General features: G+C 40.0%; 1 protein-coding gene and 1 long non-coding RNA gene across 2 annotated transcripts in view; one reads left to right on the top strand and one right to left on the bottom strand.

Moving 5' to 3' along the window:
* The window catches only part of LOC148410135 (uncharacterized), a 50,621-nt gene that overhangs the window by 18,188 nt on the left and 10,378 nt on the right, over positions 1-22,055 (bottom strand). The gene's annotated exons all lie outside the window — the stretch shown is intronic.
* On the top strand, positions 7,008-20,786 carry LOC148410136 (homeobox protein Dlx4b-like). The gene is made up of 3 exons (XM_088437308.1): positions 7,008-7,373; positions 13,296-13,492; positions 19,581-20,786. The coding sequence occupies exons 1-3, from the start codon at positions 7,049-7,051 to the stop codon at positions 19,818-19,820; spliced, it is 762 nt and encodes a 253-aa protein (XP_088293434.1). The 5' UTR covers positions 7,008-7,048; the 3' UTR covers positions 19,821-20,786.

The following is a 22,055-nucleotide window of genomic DNA, read 5'->3' as shown; positions in this document are numbered from 1 at the left end:
GAGTTGCAGGAATTGTAACCGGTTACCTCCAGCCTGTTTACGGTGACGTTCTCTGGCAGTGCATGGGTACAGTTTGCGAGCTACGGGCACTCACAGTAGAAACTGGGCTTATGGGCTAGTCCGGTCACTTCAGAGGCAGGTATCTGCGGTGTCTGCCTGGCCAGTTGTTTGCAACAGTCGACAATCTTATGCCGCACAGTAGAGGCATAGTTGGCTGTAGTGTGTCTAGGACTGGAGCAACTGTATTCTCCTGCCTACTTGGGGACACCCGCAGGTGAGCATTCACATTCACACTCTCTCACACTCCCGTAGGCTGTTATCAAGCCTAATGGCTAAACTTATCAGTTCCTCCAAGGTCTTAGTCTCATCATAGCCTTCTAATTCGTCTTTAATGTGGGGGCTTAGTCCCCGGCGGAAAATGCCACATTGTGCGGTTTCGTTAAAACCACTCTTGGCCACCAATATACGGAAAGAGAGGGAGTAATCGCCCACTGTAGATTACCCTTGCTTAAGGTGTAGGAGATGCTTACCTGCCTACCGGACCAATAGCGAGTAATGAAAAAAAACGGTCCAGAACTTTTAAGAAATATAGGCACCAAAGAAAAAAAAATGATGGCCTGACTCACGGCCATCGCCCAGTGAGCTGCTACCTTAGGGCGGTCACAAGAATTGACCAAAGAGCATTGATGAATGAATTGAGCGCAAAGGCCAATCTCGCCAGTAAAACGGGAAGGGTGAGGGATGGCTAGTTCCCTATAGGCGGTGCTTATGGTTGCTGACGGAAACAAGGAATCAGCAATGGGGGATTGCAGATTGAGCCTTCTCGTTTCATAGGTGCGCTCCACAGGAGTGGTCAGGTCCAGGACTTTATCGGTTAGCACGGACACGGCTTCCAGGAGGTTTTTTAAGGAGCGCTCATGATGCCCCACCAACCGTCCCTGACTCACTTGTGCGATATGGAGACGTTCAGTGTCAGAAGGGTCCATAATTAATGGTAAAATTATTCTGTGAAGCTCTGCAACACCGGCTATAATTGAAGTGATTGGACCCAACACAAAGTATCAAATAAGGAACAAGTTTAATAATAAAAAGAGCACATAACACGCGACTGGGATTAAAAAGTAATAGCAAAAAAACACAAGAGGGGCCCAATGGAGAACAAAAAGCGACATTGAATAAAAGCCCCAATGCGAATAGATCATGTGTGAAACAAACAACTAGAGGGGCAGAACCAATAGGGCAACACCGTCTAAACAGTATCGGTTAAAAGTAGCAAAGGAAAGCGCGCGGAGAAAAAAAAAAAACCTTGAATAGGTATAGTAACAACAACAAAAATACGCTGAGTACTCACGGACAACTAAGGGAAACAAGGATAAATATAAAAAATAAACAAATCGGAAAACCCGAGATGCATGGAAAATGTTGATAAACTGACGGATGTTCTAAGAATAATCCAACATCGCCACCCTGCCTAATGTGCGCAGCCGGTGGTTCTGCCCCTTACACAGGGACCGGCCTGTCCTGACAGCCCCACCAGGGGAAGACAGAAAGGATCACCACAATTTAACTTTACTATTATCGTTTCTATCAATGGCCAATGAATGGTCAAGCAAAAATACAATATAAAAGTATGGTAAGATAAAATGCATGATAATATTGACAATAGTTACAAAAAGAGGGATTTCCATGTGTGTTCTCATGCAAACAGACATACCAATCTGATATTCAATTCCAAAGGTCTTCTAGTTATGGACATGTCACTTTTTGAACATACTACCATGTAAGCTCTTATCAGGCCAAACTAAAATTGCTGAAAATCAAATAATTTCTTGTAATAAACCAGTTGTGTTATTTTTCACCAGGAATTTTCAGAATTTTCTCTTGCACCATGAAGTGTCACTGTTAAGTATGGCTTTGGGGACCCAAATACAAGGAAGCAGATAAAACCAGTCTGCAACAATTTGATCTAAAAGCTGCATAGAACAGCAAGAAATTACCCTTGTCTCCATCATGTGTGTCATGGCCACTTGACCCAAAGCATTCTTTGTGTTTTGTCCATTTGTGTGATTGAGTTTGACACCCCCCCCCAAAAAAAAAACAAAAAAAAAACAAAAACAAAACAAAAAACAAGCCCATATTCTTATTTCTCTCACATCAAAAAGATAACACGATGCAGTCATGCACGTAAATAACTCCAGAAGTGCACCCATCCATCATATTGCCAAATTTAAAAACAAGATTCAACATCTTTCAGTAGTTTCCAAAACTCTTTCCATATGCCAACATGAAGCAATATATGGCACAATTACCAACATGCCTAATGTACTGCCTTCAATGACATAATTAGTACTGCTTTGAATACTTTAGAAAATTAAAAAACTGTTCCACTACCTAAGTACTACATGAATTGCAATGTATCCCATTCACTATGTCTAGTTTATGACTATAACATCCATTGTTATATCTTTCACTCTTCTTTGCTCCCTAATATAACAATTATACTCCGGACTATGGCGTAGGGTTAACTCTTTATTAGCATAGCACTACTGTACATTGTGTGACAAACTTCGGGTTGCGTTACAGCTCAAAATACGTCAAAAACACCACCTCCTCTCCTCTTACAATAAATGTCCTACATACATTCAGTTAACCACATTCATTTTTTGTTTATGCTAATTTAGGAATGAAAGTAGACTACCTCAAGCCTTGACTGTATGCATGGGGATTATTCTGCCCCGTGAACCTGGGTCAGTAATAATTCAACTAACTTTTTTTCAGTGTCTCTTACTAGTGAAGGTTTCAGTAGTGACACCAAGTTTGGTATGAAACATCCATAATAATTCAATAGTCCTGAGAAAGACATCAACTGGCTGACATCTACTGTAGCGGTAGCAGTGCATCTACAATGGCTTTGATTTTTGATGACCCAAAAATTCCACAGACTGAAAAAAAACTCTCATTTGGCCTTTTTGATTCTGAGTTTATACTCTTTCAGTCTCTGAAGAGTTGTGTCCAAGTTGTGCAGATGCTTGTCATCATCTGCTCCTGTACATAGAATATTGCCCAGAAAACTCGCTGAAATAGCGCCGGAGCCGATGTAATGCCAAATGGCAGGCACCATTATCTGAAAAGTCCTTTATGTGTGTATCGTCAGCAGGTCATGTGACTGTTCTTCAACATGCATTTGTTGGTAAGCTTGGTTGAGATCTATCTTATGTCCCCTCCTCAAGCCAGCAAATAAGTCATCAATTAGTGGTAGGGGATACTGCTCAGTTTGTAGAACAGGATTTGGTGTTATCTTAAAATTTCCACAAGTCGGAATCCCTCCATACTTTTTCAGTCCAGGGACTATGGGTGTGGTCCATTCACAGGTTGTTATAGGTTCCAAAACTCAATTTTTGACCAGAACCTTCAAATCAATTTCTACTTTAGTCCTAATGGCATATGGCCATTAAAATGGCCATTGGACTGGCCTGTCCTTCATGAACATTGGCTTACTTCCTGGTTTGAGTCCCTGCTTCCCGGTACTTTCCAGTATGGCCTGTAGCTGAAATGAACCATGTGACAGCTTACTGCTTGCCATCAAGTTGGATTGTCTTCAGCCACTCACTCTAGAGTCAAGTCACTTTCTGAGAGCAATTTTAACTGTGCTGCTTCATGTCTTAATCCACACAAAATCCTGTATCTCAAAGTGTCATTTAAAGCATCTTTGAATTCACAGTGTTTAGCTAAACTCCACAATGCTGCAATGGTAACATGATCACACTCACCCTCTTCCTAGTCTCGTTTGTGAAACTTGAATCTTTCTTCTATCATCAAAGGATTGAGTGAAAAATGTCGAGTTAGTGTAACCACAATTTCCTCTTAGCTTTCAGATTCTGGCTTGGTCAGCTGTAACAAGTTACGTAGCAGGTTAAACGACTTGGGACACATCACACTTAGAAAAGTGGATACAACCGGTAATTTTCATCTGCTATTCCATTAGCTACAACAAAATACTCAATGCGTTCAGTGTACAAGCTCCATTGCTCGGCGGTCTCATCAAAGGGACCGATAAAGCCAATAACTCCAGCCATTTCAAGGCTCCTAGTTAAATGTCTCTCTTTCGCGAACAAAAAACAAACTCTCGTCCGTCATCCTCGTCACCACTTTTTGTTACATCTTTCACTCTTCTTTGCTACTTACTAAAACAATTATATGTTGTGTGTTAACTCTTTATTAGCATAGCATATAGTCGTAACAAGTGGTACACCACCACCCAGAGACGGCTTACCCATGCATTGCGTGACAAACTACAGGTAGCATTACAGCACAAAATACAACAAATACACCACATCCATCCATCCATTTTCTTTAGCCGCTTATCCTCACTTGGGTCGCTGGCTTGCTAGTGCCTATCCCAGCTGTTGTCGGGCAGTAAGCGGTGGATGCCCTGAACTGGTTGCCAGCCAATTGCAGGTCACATAGGGACGAACAAATCCATCACGCAGAACCCACGCGGGCTCAGGGAGTACATGAAAACTCCACACAGGAAGGCTTCAGTGGGCTGGAATTGGACTCTGGACTCTGAAATGTGAGGAGGACATGGGAATCATTCTTCCACCAAGCGCCCCATGAGTATAACATTGATCACTGAACTTTTTGGTTAAAAACAAACCCAATGAAGAGTCTTAAATAAGGACCCATAACATAACACCCATTTTGTCACCTTGACCCAACTTTGTACCACCCCTACATGGCCCTGAATTAACGTCGCCATTTAACGAGCAAGACGTCTTATCACTAACATAGACTGTGCTACTGCCCCCCCCCACCCTTCACAATATATTTTTCAATTAACACACTAAATTGACTTGCACAGCACAATTAGTTTAACTAACACACAGAGAGCAAAACCTCTGCTCACCCGAAGTCTAATTTGCTGGTTTACACATATTTTGCAATAGTCCTTTTGTATTATCGAAATACAAAGTGAACACAGCTCTGCATAACCTTTGCCATTTCAACACAATACTATTCAAATCCTCTGAGCCATGCAAAATATGCCTGGCCAAACACTTCAGCGGTTAATTGTTACCATTTCAATCTGAATGAAGTAAGCACTTGATCACAGGTGAAACATTTTTCCAGAGGGGTGAAGAGAAAAAGAGAAGGTAAGCATGAAAGTAGAATAAGTGAGTCATAATTTTTGTAGGATTTATTTAGTGGTTTTGTTTAGTTAATTGTGTTATGCTCTGATCAACCACCAGAAAAGCAAACTTGTGTTCTGCACTCTGAAAAAAAATGTTGAATATGACAAATCTCATCCTGCATTGTTTGAATTCCCATTTTTTATGACCAAAATATATTTTTAAGACACTTAAATTTGATCCCCAACTCGTCCTGTTTCACAATGAAGGCAAGTGTAGCTTGACAAATTGGTGGGTTTTGGCTTATAAGACAATTTTACTACTTTGTCTAAATTTTTAATTGAAATATTTCGACAAAATGCTGTGGAAACAGACGGAACCTTTTTGAGAATTAACCAGCTGAAGCGTTTAATTAATTCCAAATGACCTTTGGAAGTCTGTCGCACATCACAGTCCTGCAGCTGACCTTGTCCACCATGCCATGAAAAAGTGAGAAAAGCAAAAGTAGACTGCCACTAAATCCCATAGCTTTGACACAGCAAGAAGGGTGTGTCCCGTTGTCAGTAAAGAACGGAATGTTGGAAGAAGATGAAAGCATAGCCCAGTCAGATGTGCAATTGTTTGGATCAAACAAGAACAAACAAGAAAGAAACGGCCCATAATGTCTCCCTGCCACTTTTAATGTGTTAGTCTTTCATTTTCGCTATTAGAAATGACAACTGAAAACATACGGTCATCCTGAGTGTCTAAGATAGAAAAATTGAAAAATAAAATACCTGTTCCTTTGGCTATAGGCACGCTCACACGCACATTCCAAGTTTTCGTTATCCAACAATACAAATACCATTGGATAAAGTTTGGGGGGAAAAAAACTATTATGCAATTTTAAAAGAACGATTTTCTGTAAGATGAAGACACATAGGCAATGGTTAAAAAGAGCTCTTATTTGCCATTTGTATTTTGCTCCATTTCCGATAGCTACAGTTTTTTTGCTTTGCTTTGATTCTTTTATTTTAAAATGTTATCCAAATTAATATCATCACTTTTTATTTATAATGTAATGCAATAGCGTGCGTGTGTGTGTGTGTGCGCGCGGCACTTGCGTGAATGTGTATGTCTGTTTTGGACAAAAATAAATCTCCCCCCCCTCAAAAAAAAAAAAAAAAAATCTATATTGGCTCTACTATTGATGTGATGTATCAAAATATATTTTGAAAAGATTTGCTGATGCATTTTGTTGGGCCCATACCAAATTCATACCGGCCTGCACAAGTAGCCTGTAACCACACTCTTAATTGTCATATCCAATTGATTGAGATGTTTGTTTGTTTTTCCACATCAAAATTATTGCGCATTTTTGAAATGAGAAAAAAAAATTGTGATTGATGTGGATAATTACCCGATAAAGACAGTTTGAGTCAAACCTCAGTACGTTTGTATTATTGATATTTGCACTATTTCCAAAGTGCACGCATGGCGCCACGAGCAAGTGGAGACACTTTTGCACTTGAGTGATTGTTGTTGTGCACCTTCCCTTGAGAGCCAATGAACGTGCGGCGTGTGAAAAGTCAAGTTGAGGCGGACACTTGCAGCTGCAGACTCACTGACACATTTTACCTTGACACACACGCATGCGAGCAGCGGGACCGGAAAATATTACAACCATACGTATGTCACTTGGGACAAAAATAGATGTTTGGGAGGCTATTTTTTTAAAGCATTCAAATTTTTTTTCCCTCTTAACATAGGCATATTTTACCAGTTCGGAGTTCGGTGCCGCTTGGACCCACGTGTTCTAGTTTGTTACCATTGGCAAAGACTATGCGCACTGTTTAATACAGCATTTATTTCTACAAATCATTGTGATTTATTTTCCACTCGATTTATTATGGCAAGCCAATGCTTTTAGCTGCATTCCAATGATGACTATGAGTTCATTGGCGGACACTTTGGTCTCCACGGATCCTTCCAAATCGGCCTTTTTGGAATGCGGCGGCCACAGCTACCCTGGACACCAACAATCATCACCAGGATTACCTCACAACCATTACCAGTTCCACAGTCTGCACGCTCCAGCCGCTCAGCACGACAGCCCGTTCCAGACTTCGGCGCCTTCCTACGGCCGTCCTCTCGGGTACCCGTCCTATCACAGCCCGGTGAGCGCGCACCAAGCCGGGTCCTACCTATCCTACCCGCGCGGAGGGCACGGCGGCGGGCTGGCCCACACCAGACTGGAGGACAAAGGTGCAGGCGTCGTCCTTTTTAAAGGAGTCCGATTTGATTTTCACGTTTTATAAGTCTAGGCACACGGTTTTATTAACAGATGCGTTGATCCTGTTGAATACAGGTCCCATTTTAGCCACTACAAAAATCTGAATATCAAAGTAATGGACCGCATTGAAACACTATGCTCGAATGAGAAACACGCACAGCGGTGGCCCACAACCTCAACTGAACAGGATATCATTTTGAGACCCGTTCACGCTGTACAGCTTTATACTTTCAAAATGATCCACTAGACTTGTCAACTTTTTGCACTCAGGGACCCCTTATATATGGCTTTATATTTGTGCCACAGTTGCATGCGGGCAAAAAAAAAAAATTGAAAATAAAACCGAGCGAGCAAAAACTGATTTTTTTTGCCCAGGAAAAAGTATTGAAAAGAGAGATTGCTTGTTGTCTTCACCCTGAACGAGCAAACAAGAGTGCTCATATCGACTTAGGTGGGAGGAGGTGGGCTTATCAAAGTACAAACACTAACAAGGTCGTTGTCATGATTGGGCATGGCGGCTTGGGGAGGTGCGGGACGTGGGAAAAGTGGAACCAAAAAAATGCAGGACAGACTGGGGTAAGGCTCATATGAGGTTAATTTAATGGCAAACGAAGGCAGGGTTGAAAGAACCAAAAAATACAAAGTACAAACAAAAACGCTAAACTCAAACTTACTGGGGCAACAAGGAACGGGAGGCAGCACGGGAAGGATGGGATCAGGGCAACGCGAGACAAGACAGCGGGGGGAAGACGTATAATGACCCGGGAAGGATGGGATCAGGGCAGTGCGAGACAAGACAGCGGGGGGAAGACGTACAATGACCCGACAAGGGACGGGGCAAAACACTAGGGCTTAAATACTAACAGAACTAATTAAGACGCAAGACACCAGGGAACAACAGGGGGCGGGGAAAACTGGTGGAAACACTAGGTTGGAACACACGGGTGACAGGTGAGGTTAATTACAGTGACGACAGACGCGGGGAAAACACAGAGAACCTATAACTGAAACTACACAACCCTAAAAGCCCCAACAAAAACTGATAGAACGTGACAGTAGTTCTGTCAAATGATACGATGGCGCAGTACTAATGATATTGAAAGTAATGCCCAAACATTGTTTCCAAAGAAGTCTACCTTCGCCTGCCCAACTCCGTGTTGACGCACTCCAGTTTGCTCGTTCCGGGTGAACACAACAAGCAATCTCATTGGATACCAAGCTGTCAATGAATGTGCTTTTACAAGTTCTGATTGGCTATATTTGTGGCACAAACGTAGTGTGTGAGCAGAACTGAGCGTACGCAGAGGACGACTCGAGCAAGCGAGAGCTCGATGTTGAGCGAACGCGATGTTGAGCGAGGGAGGGAGGAGTATCGTGAGCGAGAGCGAGATGTTGAGCGAGAGAGGGCTATCGCGAGCGAGCAAAAAGGAATTTTGAGCGAGCAACTTTTTTTTTCCATGCTCAAAATCCATCGGCGCTCGCTCAGACTCTTAGTGCTCGCTCAATAGTTTTTTTTCTGTGCTTAAAATCTGTTTTCACTCGCTGAGTTTTATTTTCTGCGCTCATTTTTTTTTTTTTTTTACGCGCTCCCAATTGTGGCACAAATATAACAGCATACTTAAAGAGAGCATGATTTCCAAGGACCCTATATGAAAATGTTTTCGGAAACAAAACAACAATCATTTAAGCTGAATTTAGGTGCCCTTTTTATTAACCAACAAATTCAATTTGACAACAAGTATGTTTGTTATGTTTCAGCCATGCTGAAGGATACAAAAGAACAAAACTGCATGGGTCAATTCCCCCCAACCAGGTTGCTACCAATTATTGAATCAAAGAACAGCATTATAAAATAAAATTTCATTTTTGTTTTGCTGGTTTCATCGCCTCGTTAGCAAGCAATTGTAGACACAAAACACATTTTGACAGATTTGAAAATTTATTATTTTTTTATTAATATATGGAACTGGTTGAATTCATTACTAAATTATTTCACTTGCAGTCAGGACACAGACCCTGAAGATAATTTGACTGACTGACTGATTATTAAACACACACACACACACACACACACACACACACACACACACACACACGCACACACACGCACACACACACATATATGTGTGTATATATATATATATATATATATATATATATATATATATATATATATATATATATTTTATATATATATATATATATATATATATATATATATATATATATATATATATATATATATATATATATGCATATGTATGTATATATAGTGAGCCTTCGTTTACCGCGGGGGTTACGTTCCAAAAGTAACATGCACAAAGTGAAACCATTGAAGTAGTCAGCTTTTTATTTTTTTATTTTACAACACGATACTGAACTATAGAATAAAACCAAAAATCAAAACCTGTTTTAAAGCACAAAATTTGTTTAAAACAATAATTTTAATATAGTGATACAAGGTTGGAAACAATGTCATTAACTTATTTCACAGTTCCAACTGTGTCTCTTCATCCTGACTCCTCTCAGCTTTAGTGTCTGTTTCTACTGAAGGCATAAGAGTCTTCCTCCAAGAGAAGAACAATATTATGAGTAGTTGTTGGCACTCTTTCTTTTTGTGAGCAAGAAGATTTTTATAAACGGATATTCCCGTACATCGAATTGAAGTGAAGCCTCTTATATTATAACAATACATTTGAAATTTCAATTTATTACAAAAGAAATCTAGGTAAAAGTCAGATTTCCAAAGCTTTGAATTTCTCCGTTGCTGTCTGTGTGCCTACATAGTGTGTGCGTTTGCTCTCGGCACGCCTACGAGTCATGTGATCGGCTCCCAGGGACCAAGCTGTCAATCAATGTGCTTACTACCACGTTCGTAACGTGTGCGTGTGCTGAGCTGAGCTCACACGGGCGGTTACAGGAGAGACACAGGAGAGACGAAAGCAAGCTTTTGGATCCTCTTGCCTTTTGTAATAAACTGACAAGTGAAAAACCAATACAGTACAGCGTTATATTTTATTTCTAGATAACAGTAAAGCCCCTAAGCCAATCAGGATTCAAAGCACAATGCACTGGAAAAATATCCACACTGTAAAAAATCCCTGAAGCAGCGATGCAGTGAAAGATGAACAGTAATATAGCGAGGGATCACTGTAATATATACACAGTGGGCCCCCGGTTCACGAACCCCCTGTTTTATGTATTTTTAATCTCACGACGTGGACCGCAGCGTTTTTTTGTCCCCCTCTTACGCACAAACCTTTCATCTTACGAACCATCCAACATGCCGGTCTGTGTGTCCGCACTATTTTTTTCGCTTTGCTGCATCAACAAAAACATTTTTTCTCGCATGTCACGGAAATACCGATATGCTATTGGTCGATTAAGGTCACAATCACGGTCTCAGTCACGGAGATGCCGATATGCTGTTGGCCGGCGTCACGTCAATCACAGAAATGCCGATATGCTATTGGCCAAACACCCTCATCTAGCCTGATGGCACGAGTTGGTCTGTGTGTTGTGAAGACTTTGCAAACTTTATCTGTTAGACATGGCTTCTAAAATTGCAAGTGGCGGTAAAGGAAGAAGTAAGAGGATGATGACAATAGAAACGAAGCACGAGATAATAAAAAAATACGAAGGAGATGCACGCATAGTTAACCTTGCTAGTGAGTATGGCCGTAACCGCTCGACGATCGCTACAATTCTCAATAACAAGGAAGCTATGAAAGCAAGCAAGTCTTCTAAGGGCAAGACTTTCCTTGTCAGGGGACGGACCTTGGTCAACAACAAAATGGAGAGGCTTCTTCTATCATGGATTAAAGAGAAGGAAATTGCCGGTGATATGATCTCGTTTAAGAAAAGTTCTGGTTTAAGAAAAAAAAAAAAAAAGAATTCTGCGGGTTCGTCTCTGCTCCCCTCCGCCGCCACCCACCACCAGCTCAAGTCACGTCGCCCCAAAGGTAAATGTAAATTGTAAATGTAAAAGTAAAAGGTAAATGTAAAAGGTAAATGTATTTCCTTTGTATATTTATGTTATTTAATTTAACTGTATGATTATGTTACTAATTTTTAATATGTGTATAAAGTCGTGATGTTTTTACCTAAGGTTTTTGCACACGCATTCACTAATTAACATAGGTTTGGATTGCCCGTCATACGACCAGTTCGAGTTACGAGCCTAGCCGCTGAACGGATTAAGTTCGTAACACGGGGGCCCACTGTATACATATATATATATATATATATATATATATATATATATATATATATATATATACATACATATATATATATATATATATATATATATGTACACACACACACACACACATTTGCCCCCTTGTTACGAAATTAATCCGTTCCGCGGTTGGGCTCCTCGAATTCACCTTTTGGCGGCCAATCCAAACCTATGTTAAATAGGTAATGCGTTTAGAACCCCAAGTAAAAACATCAAAATTGTACATACATGTTAAAAATTGGGACCAAACTAGTATAGTAAGTACTATGTATATATAATATACATGTATTCAGTCAGAAAACATCATAAATAAAAAATATAGAAAGGATTTATTTACCTTTGAGTGGCACCTGTCATGCCCATATTCCCTAAAAAGGGTAGCCTAGGCTAGGCTAGCTTCGTATTTCTTGAATATCTCCAGCTTTTGTTTCCATATAAATCATCTTCTTACTTCTCTCTTTAACATCACTAGCAATCTTGGGACCCTTTCAAGTTTGAATTAAGCAGTAAAATGCACAAGAAATACGGTTTTGAAACCACTCGGGATAGAACAAAGCTTTACCATTCCGAGTGAAGCCGACCAATAGCAGACCACCATCTCCGTGAGGAGACACCGACCAATAGCAGACCAGCAATTTATGTGATGCGTTGCATGGAAGCATTGATGGCAACAGAAAATAAGTGCAATTACCTAAAAACGCCTGCAGATGGAGAAAAAACAACACAAATGCAGCCAAGCACCTAGGGTCATGGCAGTTGTTTCTGTCGCAAAACCAGGAAAATACCATGAGGAGGGGATGATTCCATATCGCAACATGAAAAAAACACATAAGCCAGAGACGGTGTAACACGGGGGTCCACTGTATGTACGTATACATATATATGTGCATATCCATCCATTTTCTATAGCCGCTTATCCCCACAGGGGTTGCAGGCGCCTATCTCAGCTGGCTTCGAGCAGTAGGCGGGGGACACCCTGAATTGGTTGCCAGCCAATCACAGGGCACACAGAGACGAACGACCAATCACGCGCCATGCATGTTTTTGGGGAGTGGGAGGAAGCCGGAGTGCCCGCAGAGAACCCACGCGGGCTCAGGGAGAACATGCAAGCTCCACACAGGAAGGCCGGAGCCAGGTGGATTTGAACCAGGACCTTTGAACTGTGAGGCGGACGTGCTATTCACTGCGCATATATATATATATATATATATATATATATATATATATATATATATATATATATATATATATATATGAATCATTCGTGCCAACCATATTACAAAGAGAATTCCTTCTTTTTCCAATCTAGTTGTTCTCTCCAACTACTCCAGGTGATTAACTTGTCACAACAAAGATCAGGCTGAGTGAACATCGACTGGAAAAATAAGGAATCCTCTTTGTAATATGGTTGGCACGAATGAACAATTAATTTAAATATAATGCATTTGCACACACAGAAACAAATTCAGCAAATAAGGGAATTAAACTCCCTATAGACAAATTTAAAACTAAAATAAAATGCGTCATTGTCTGTAAGCAGAGCATTATCACGGCTTTTGTTGTGTGGTTGATGCAAGCCAGTGTAGCTTTTCTGTGATGTGACTGTGTTGAGAACCTTTAGAGACATTTGCTGCTCGCTCCATTCCTCAACCAGATCGCGAAAAGCCCACCCCAATATTAGAAAATGGAGAGCTACGACTCAATGGGAACGGGAAGAAGATCCGAAAGCCTCGCACCATTTACTCGAGTCTGCAGCTCCAGGCCCTCAACCAGCGCTTCCAGCAAACCCAGTACCTGGCTCTGCCTGAGAGGGCTGACTTGGCTGCAAAACTGGGATTGACGCAGACACAGGTAGCGCACACTTGCAAAGTGGGCCTTCAGTCATTAGTGGGGTCTTTATCAATTTAAGATGCCTTTAAAACTTAGCTATTTCACTCAAATGTTGATACTTTTAGTCCTATGAAGAGATTTAACCGCGCCACCGGCAGCTGGGCCAAGGTCCCGGCTCGCACTTTCGTGCGTCAACAGCTCTATCTAAGGACAGGGTCAAGATGAACTAGGATTGCATAAATGGGTAACAATGAAATAAGCACATAATGATAACAACCTAATATATGATTCCCTTCACACGCGCGCAATCACAATACTGAAGATGTTTGCATTGGAAAATGTAGATGAGTCTTGTTTGCTTTTCTCTTTTGTTGGCACAAAGTGGTACAGTAAATGTAAGTTGGGTGTAGCTCAAATTGACAAGATTACCATAAAAAATTAAAATCTTTCCCTTAATGTTTTTGATACGATATGGAAAACTCTAACAGATTTGTGATTAAAATTAAGGGTATACTGGGACATTTTCATGAGTTGAAGGAATGCATCGTGACTGGTTTCGGTTTCTCTTTTTGCACAAAAGTGGGGCTTGTGTATATTTATTCTAATTTGATGGGCAAATATAAGTTGTTTGATATTATATTATTGTTTAAACAGTGTAACAGTCTTTTGAGTTAAATTAGTGTTTATCATGATTGAGTGGCATATTGGTGAGGGGTGTGGGAACGATAGAGCCAAAAATGCAAGGAAAGCGCTCAAAAATTAAGGTTTAATAATACTTAGATGCAAGTTCTCCATCCATTCATTACATACGCTTATCCGGGGGCAGCGGCCTCAGCAGGGAAGCCCAGACTTCCCTCTCCACAACTACTTTATCCAGATCCCCAGATTGCCAGGCGAGCCGAGAGACATAGTCCCTCCAGCGTGTCCTGGGTCGTCCCTGAGGCCTTCTCCCGGTGGGACATGCCCGAACACTTCACATTACAGAGGCGTCGGAGACACATCCCAACCAGATGCCCAAACCACATCAACTGGCTCCTCTCAACACAGAGGAGCAGCGGTTCGACGCTGAGTCCCTCCTAGACCCCGACCTTCTCACTACCTGAGGGAGAACCCAGATACCCTCCATTTTGGAAGCTTGTGTCTGGGATCTTGTTCTTTCCGTCACAACCTACAGCTTATTACCATAGGTGAGGGAAATAACATAGATCGAACATTAAATAGAGAGCTTCACCCTTCGGCTCAGCTTCCTTTTCATCACAACAGACTGATACAGATTAAAAAGGGAGACCACCACCCCAATCTGCCAATCCAGTGGTGCTGTCCCTGATGACGTGATTTTGCAGAGGCGTTTCAGCCAGGACAGCCCTACAACATCCAGAGCCTTTAGAAACCCAGGGCCTTGCCACCAAGGAGATGAAGAGTGACTTCAGCCCTTGAGTTGGGAGTGCCCACCTCAGAGCCTCCAGACTCTGCTTCCACAGGGGAAGATGTGTTGGTGGAATTGAGGAGGTCTTTGAAGTATTCTGCCCACTGGTTCACAATGTCCCGAGTGTCAGCAGCGCCCTATCTCCACTATACAAAGTGTTGACGGTGTCCCTCCTGAGACGCCGGATGGTGGACCAGAATTTCCTTCCAGCCATTCGGAAGTCATTTTCCATTGCCTCACTGAACTCCACCCATACCCGAGGTTTTGTCTCGACAACCGCCAAAGCCGCACATCGCTTAGCCAGTCGGTACCTCTCAGCTGCCTCTCGAGTCCCACAGAAATGCCACATAGAACTCCCTCTTCAGCTTGATGGCATCCCTTCAGGGATTGCTGCCACAAGAGGCACCAACTACCTTACGGCCCCAACTCAGATCAGCCACTAATTCTGCCAGAGGCTGGGACCTTGGCACTCTGATCCCTGGCGGCTGAAGCTAGCTCTTGTGACATGAATGTAAATCCAACAAGAGCAAAACTGAGGGTAAGTAACAAACAAGACCTGAAACAGAAACCAAACTCATGGGGAAACAGTGACAGGGAGGCAATGGAATTCTAGAAACGAAACAGGGAAGGACTCTTTTTAATCATTAATTTTAATCATGATTGAAAAATTTAAACAAGTTTATTTCTCAAGAGAATTGAAACAAATAGTAAAATCATTTTCCCTTCTCAAATATTTCAAGAAATTATTGTTAGTCCTTCTAATAATCTCAACTTCATTTCTTTCTCTATTATTTGCAGAAGTCAGTAATTAATGTTAATTGTTATAAAGTACTTGTATATTATTCATTGTAAATGTGCAACCTTTGCACATACAAACACATACGCCTACTTTACACAAGCATACCCACACAGACTTTGGCACTTGGCATGTCTCTCAAGCACTCACCATCCTTAATGTCGGGGGCCATTAGCCAAACTCAAAACGGAGCTGTCATCTCCATGATGCTGGTGGAATACCTAACCAATAATTACAATAGAACGCCTCTTACTGAGGCCATATTAGCATGCTGTTGATTGACCCGTGGGTTCATAAGTGAGATTTACTGTTGCTCTGCCAGTTCACTTTAGGCTTTCAACCCATAATTGGCAATGTACTACTCTTAGTGATTGTTTCTCCTGCAAGCAAAGTTCAGCTCGGTTGCTGTCAAAATCCTGAAAACTAGATTTTAATGGGGGTTGACATCCTGAAAGGGAGGCTTCCGTTTTGATACTAGTGATGGGTCAGTGCTTTCATTTGTTTATGTAAAAAATACAAATAAAGTGTCAGAAAAGTTACAAGACCCTACAAATTTCCCATTCATTGGAATGTTAATGTGACAAGGAGTTTTAATGACTGTGAACATGTCTTTCTGAGCTACAATTAACAAATATATTTATTTTGCTTTCCTCATTTTTATTTGCTTTCTTTTGAGACACGTCTTTTTTTTGTGTGTTTCCAATCACTGTACCTCCCTTTGAAGATAGTTCAAACCTGTTTGACACAATCGTTTTCACTGACTGCATTATTCAAGATTCATGTTTGTGCTAATCTGCCAGCTAGCTTGAGAGACTTTGCTGCGTCATTTGTTCAATTGCTCAATTTACAATCAAGTTCAGAATTTATTAACAAACAGATTAAAAACAAATCATTTAACCACAGAAAAGTGATTGCATGAGATAAATCTCTAAATATTTGGATCTTTAAATATGCAATTTGTTGATTGCTTGTCAATTAGTTCCACATAAAAACTACACTGGTTTAAATGAGCAAATCCGCAACAATTGAAACACTTGAAGAAATAATGAGACTTTCAAGTTGATGTGTAATTTAACTGTAATTTTCCTGACCTAACAAGACAAAAGCCATCAGACTCCTGAAAAAAATATGGTAATCAATCGGCCATATTTTTCTTTAATAATGCTCCTCACTTAAAGAATTATGCTGTGCAACCTGCAACAGTTAAATTGAATGCCATGCCCTTTTCACATTAGGTGTATATTGTAATACGTTTTGTACTAATTTGACTATTGTCACTGGCAAACTCATTTTATAAAGACTAAATTATCTTGCTTTGAAATTAGCTCTCATGTTCATTGTCAAAATCCCCTTTTTTCCTTTAACATGCATCTCTCAGGATTTCACCTTTGCTTAATCTTAATTCTCAGAAGTTTGAACAGAACAGTCATTTAAGGTGTAAGGTAATTATTGAAACAAATAAAAAAATACTCGTGATTGGATGAGACACGAATTTTAATATGTTTTTTTCTCGAGAATGTGCAAGGAGTTTTTTTTGCAAAATTTGTAAAATAAAGTAATGTCTAGTATAAATTTGCAGTTTTCAAAATTATATCTTCTTACTGAGCATAGTATAACAATATTAATGATGTGGCATGCAACTGTAAACATAAAAAGAGTCAGTGTTTACCAACAGTCACTCATCCACCAACCTTTTACCATCCTTTTCTTCAACAGGAAAACAAAAATACTGACTTTAAAGTAACCAATGCATACTGTATTTCCCCTGATATTGCATCTTTTAGGATTTGAATTAAAAAAAATAAATAAACCTTTTGTTTTTTTGCTTGTTGAAAAACAAATGTAAACACAGAAGAGCAAATAGCACATTTCTACTGAACTGTGAATAACCAATTATTGTATTTTGTTTGATAATCAACTTTTGTTTTCTTAAAACTGAGGGGGTTTTTTTTTTTTGGGGGGGGTCTTTGTGGTCATTGAAATACAGTCATAATCACAGAACACACATTTGAGTCAGGCTGGTTTGTTCAAAAGTGATCTGTGTTGGGCAAGTTACTTCAAAACTGTAAAGCATTATTTATTACTTATTACTGCCATTCCAAAGTAATTAGTTACGTTATAATATTACTGTATTTGAAGTGAAAGGCATTACACTACTATTGCATTACTTTCACCATCATACATGGAAATATTGATTTGTCATTCTAAATGTAGCTTATTACGCTCATTACACATCTAATGGAATGCCCTTAAAATAGACTACATGCTCAAAATGTTCCCAAAATAAATGTTATTGCTCCTTTGGCATTGTAAATCTCTGGAAATGTAAACAAAAAATGTACAAATAAAACAACAAAGTTCTCTACATACCATCATTACATCTGTTAAGAATAACCACGGATTCTGAGCGGACCCCAACCAGACACACGAGGAGATGAGGGTCAATGAGAGTTTATTAACAAAAAGCGAACGCCAGGCGTGCAAAAAAAAAAAAAAAATAGTCCAAAAATGTAAAGGACAAACTAAATCACAGAGTACCAACACAAGGTGAGACGAGGAGATCTGGGCAAATGAGTCAACAGGGAAGAGGAAGCAATAAGGGAGCGGAGTCAGCAGGAGAGCGACTGGAACAAAGTAGCAAATGAAATCATCAACTAGAAAATCCAAAAGAGAACAAATTACAAACCAAAAGAGTCTTGAGAAGGCTGAACGCGGAACGAGAACACTTGAGATATCACAAAGTAGAAAAGAGCGTGGCAAAGGAATAACCCGGTGTCGCCCTACTGCATAGGCCAACCTGAAAAACTTTATTATGACAATGAGGAACAGGTGTGCGTGGCCGGTGAATGAGAAATGTGCCTAAACACAAAACCAAATTAAAACAGGAAACATGCCAACACCTGTGCCATCTCAAGGCAACCAAATGAACTGTATCATATTATCAATTGCTTCATTTAATATTATAAATTTAAAAGGGTTTACGTGCATTTTTTTGAGGGGGGGGGGCTGTATTTTATAATGCATTGTAACGCACATTACTGTCATTTGAACTGAGTGAAATACTACTAGTTTTGTGTGTGTAATGCCTTACACTACCGCGTTACAAGCAAAATGTAATGCATTACTGTATTACATTACTTTTGTAATGCATTAGAGTAACTACATTACTTTTGTAATGCATTACTCCCAACACTGCTTATGATGCACAAGGGTCCTCAGTCATTTACATCTATTAAACAAAAAAACAATCCAACTGAAAAGCAATCCAACTGTTCTCACATGGAGCAATCGAACGCTGTTCGCTAGCAGCTAATTTATGGTACATGCAGTGCTAAATGCTGGCAAAGGCGGTGTACAATAAAATGTCTGCAAAATTATGTTGTTTTTCTAGTACCCTGAATTGGCGAACGTGATTGCAAGAACAAAATTCTGTTGTTTATATCTGGAGTCTTTACCCACAACTCACTCCCAGAGCAACAGTTTGTGCAGTCAAAGCGTCAAGTAGCCATTATAGTAACATGCTTCCAGGAATAACAAAAATAAAAGCATACTAAGGCGATATTGTGTTGTCTGATATTAGATTTATTTTGAAGTTGGCTGGACTTCTCAACACATTTGGCGGCATGTTTTCAAAGCATTAAAAAGCAGTGCATTTTCAGAAAAAGAAAAAACAAAACTACAAAAAAACAGGCACCAAAAGAATATGTAGAATATGTATCTAGTACTGCTCGAGGATGAGAAATCGTGCAGGGTTCTAATCTCACAAAAATCTCACTGTACGAGATCTCTTCTCATCCCTGATATTTACACATTCAAGGTATAGAAAGGTAAGTCCCAGGATATTGTGACTCATTTTCTTTTTTTTTTTTCTTTTTACCGACATTCAGGTGAAAATATGGTTCCAAAACAAAAGATCAAAGTACAAGAAGATCATGAAGACTGGGCCATGTGGATCAGATGGAGAGCCCAGGTCCATCCCAATCCAATCTTCCACTTCTCCAAGTACAGTATGGGACATGAGCATGGCTTCTAAAGTCACACCAGTGCACTCTGGTGGATACATGAACAATTTTGGTTGGTACCCAGGACACCTTCAGGATGCCATGCCAAGGACTCAACTGATGTGACAAACCCGGTACTGGAGGTCTTTTTTTTTTTTTTCCATGAAAACAACTGACTCATATCGGACATTGTTAACATTGTGAGACAAATGGCACAAGGGGTTTAAAGTATTCTGGCTCCTTTTGGTCTAGCAGCTATAATTACATAGTTCAAAAGAAGACAGGATTTTTGGGTGCAAGGTGTTGCTTTGAGTTTACTTGGTTTCTTATTGTCACAGTAAAAAGAAAAAGAAAAATTCTGTTTTTAAACCAGTTACATAGTTGTATTAACAATGCACCCCTTATTATATGGAAGAATTACTTCAACAATATGCACTGACATTAACTTATTAATGGTTGTTGAAGTATGGGAAAATGTGGAATTATGTGAGAAGGATATTAATCAACTGATGGAGCAGTGTGTGAACTGACAGGAATGAGCAGGAATTGACTTGCCAATGTTGCTGCAAAGACAGTTTGTCCCTTATGTCTGTGCTTGCAGCATTTACAAGCACACAATCTACACTTCTCTATAGTGCCACAACTAAATGCTTTTTGCAACTTCCTCTCAGTGGTGATGCATCTGGGATTCTGAAATTATCTAGAGATACGCAGTATATTAATTTATTTTTATTGGATTTTTTTGTTGGAGTTTGAAAGTCTGGTTTTGGTGAAGTTTAAAAAACAGATCAGAGAAAAAAAAGATTAAATTGAGATTTGTTTGTGTGTGTGTTATAAGTGTACTGAATGGTGCCATTGAAGTTCATTTCCAAAATCCGTCCATCAAATGATATTGTGCACTGAATGGCAATAGATTCTCTATCTAGTGATAGTTAAATGGGACAACTATCACAGTTAAAAATAAGTTTCCTTCAAGGAATGTAACGAAAAACAAGAAGTCATGCACATGTAGAATGAAGAATCCCTTGTCACTTTTGAAACTGGAAAAAGGAGGGGACTCTGCGCTGATATGTTTCCAATTTTTGTGCATATTGGTGAAAACCAATGAGCAGGTGGGCACTCTTTAACATGTGACAGAATGGGATTTAAATAATCAATACTGTAATGTAATAAATATTTTTTTGGACTTGGGTCATGGTTATTTATTTATTTTATTTCTCCATACATTATTTGCATTGATCATCATTTTCATTCATATATTTTTCTCTATTAACATTTTTGGGCAAACATATTGGGGGAAAAAACACTAAAGCCTGATGTTGAAACTCTTCAAGAAGAAGCAAAGTCAATAGTTTTTTTCTCTAAAATAATGTTTTATATGCAGCCCCAGTAATCCAAATATGTTATGTCCAATTAACAAATTAATTGCAACTAAACAATTACAGACAGGGTGAAAACATTCTTCTTTTTTTAATCATGTTAATCTTGGTTTTAATTCGTAATTATTCTGATCCTTAACATAAACCTGCTTCAGTCGGACGTAGGCCCGCTGCACTTGCTGCGTGATCAGTGTGTTCTTTTTGGGGCTTTGCTTTGTGGAAAGGTGTGCCAGGAGGCACTGAAGCACTAGGTGAAGGCGGGCGCCGGTGAGCGCTTCAATCGGCAACTCAGCTCTGTGTCTAAATGTGAGTATTTGGCGAGACGAGGACACCCAATGCCAGTTTGCTTCAACAACGAGAAGTAGAATGACAAAAACCTAAAAAAAAGAATTAATGGACTGAGCATCAACTGTCACGAGTTTCTGTTCCACATCACCGGGACGTGAATCTGCTTCAGTCCGTATTCTGTCAGTGTAGTTTTTAAAGTAATTTTTTAAAGCTTTGCATCACAAACTTACTTGTTCTCTCATTGTTGGCGTTAAGTCAGTGACTCGCCTTTTCACGTAGTTCCTGTAAGTAGTTAGTTCCAGACCACCCATCCACCTATCAATTTTTTATCCTTCCATTATTACAAAATATTAAACTGGCGACAGTGAAAACAAAATGTATTGGTGGCTGCTAATACCTAAACATCACACCCCCAAGTGCATGCAACCAATCAGTGTTAGTTAGCACAACACGCCCCCCTTGACCTACGCAGGTAGCTAGCCGAATACCCTAGTCGCAACTAGGCACTTAGAAAGTTCCTGGTAGAGACTTAGGAGAATCCTCCAGACCCGGAATGTTTTTTGGTGTGAACGGAAAGGGGAACTCAAGCTACCAGGGGACCGTGGAAGAATGCAAAGCACCAAGTAAAAACTACAGTCACACCTAATGATAGCATGGATTACTTTTTATTTTCATGTTATTTCTAATTATTTGG

The sequence above is a fragment of the Hippichthys cyanospilos genome, chromosome 16, assembly GCF_059441005.1.
Source record: "Hippichthys cyanospilos isolate Australia breed blue-spotted pipefish chromosome 16, RoL_Hcya_1.0, whole genome shotgun sequence".
NCBI lineage: Eukaryota > Metazoa > Chordata > Actinopteri > Syngnathiformes > Syngnathidae > Hippichthys > Hippichthys cyanospilos.
Note: the sequence above shows the minus strand (reverse complement) of the source record. Positions and strands in the feature narration are given on the sequence as shown.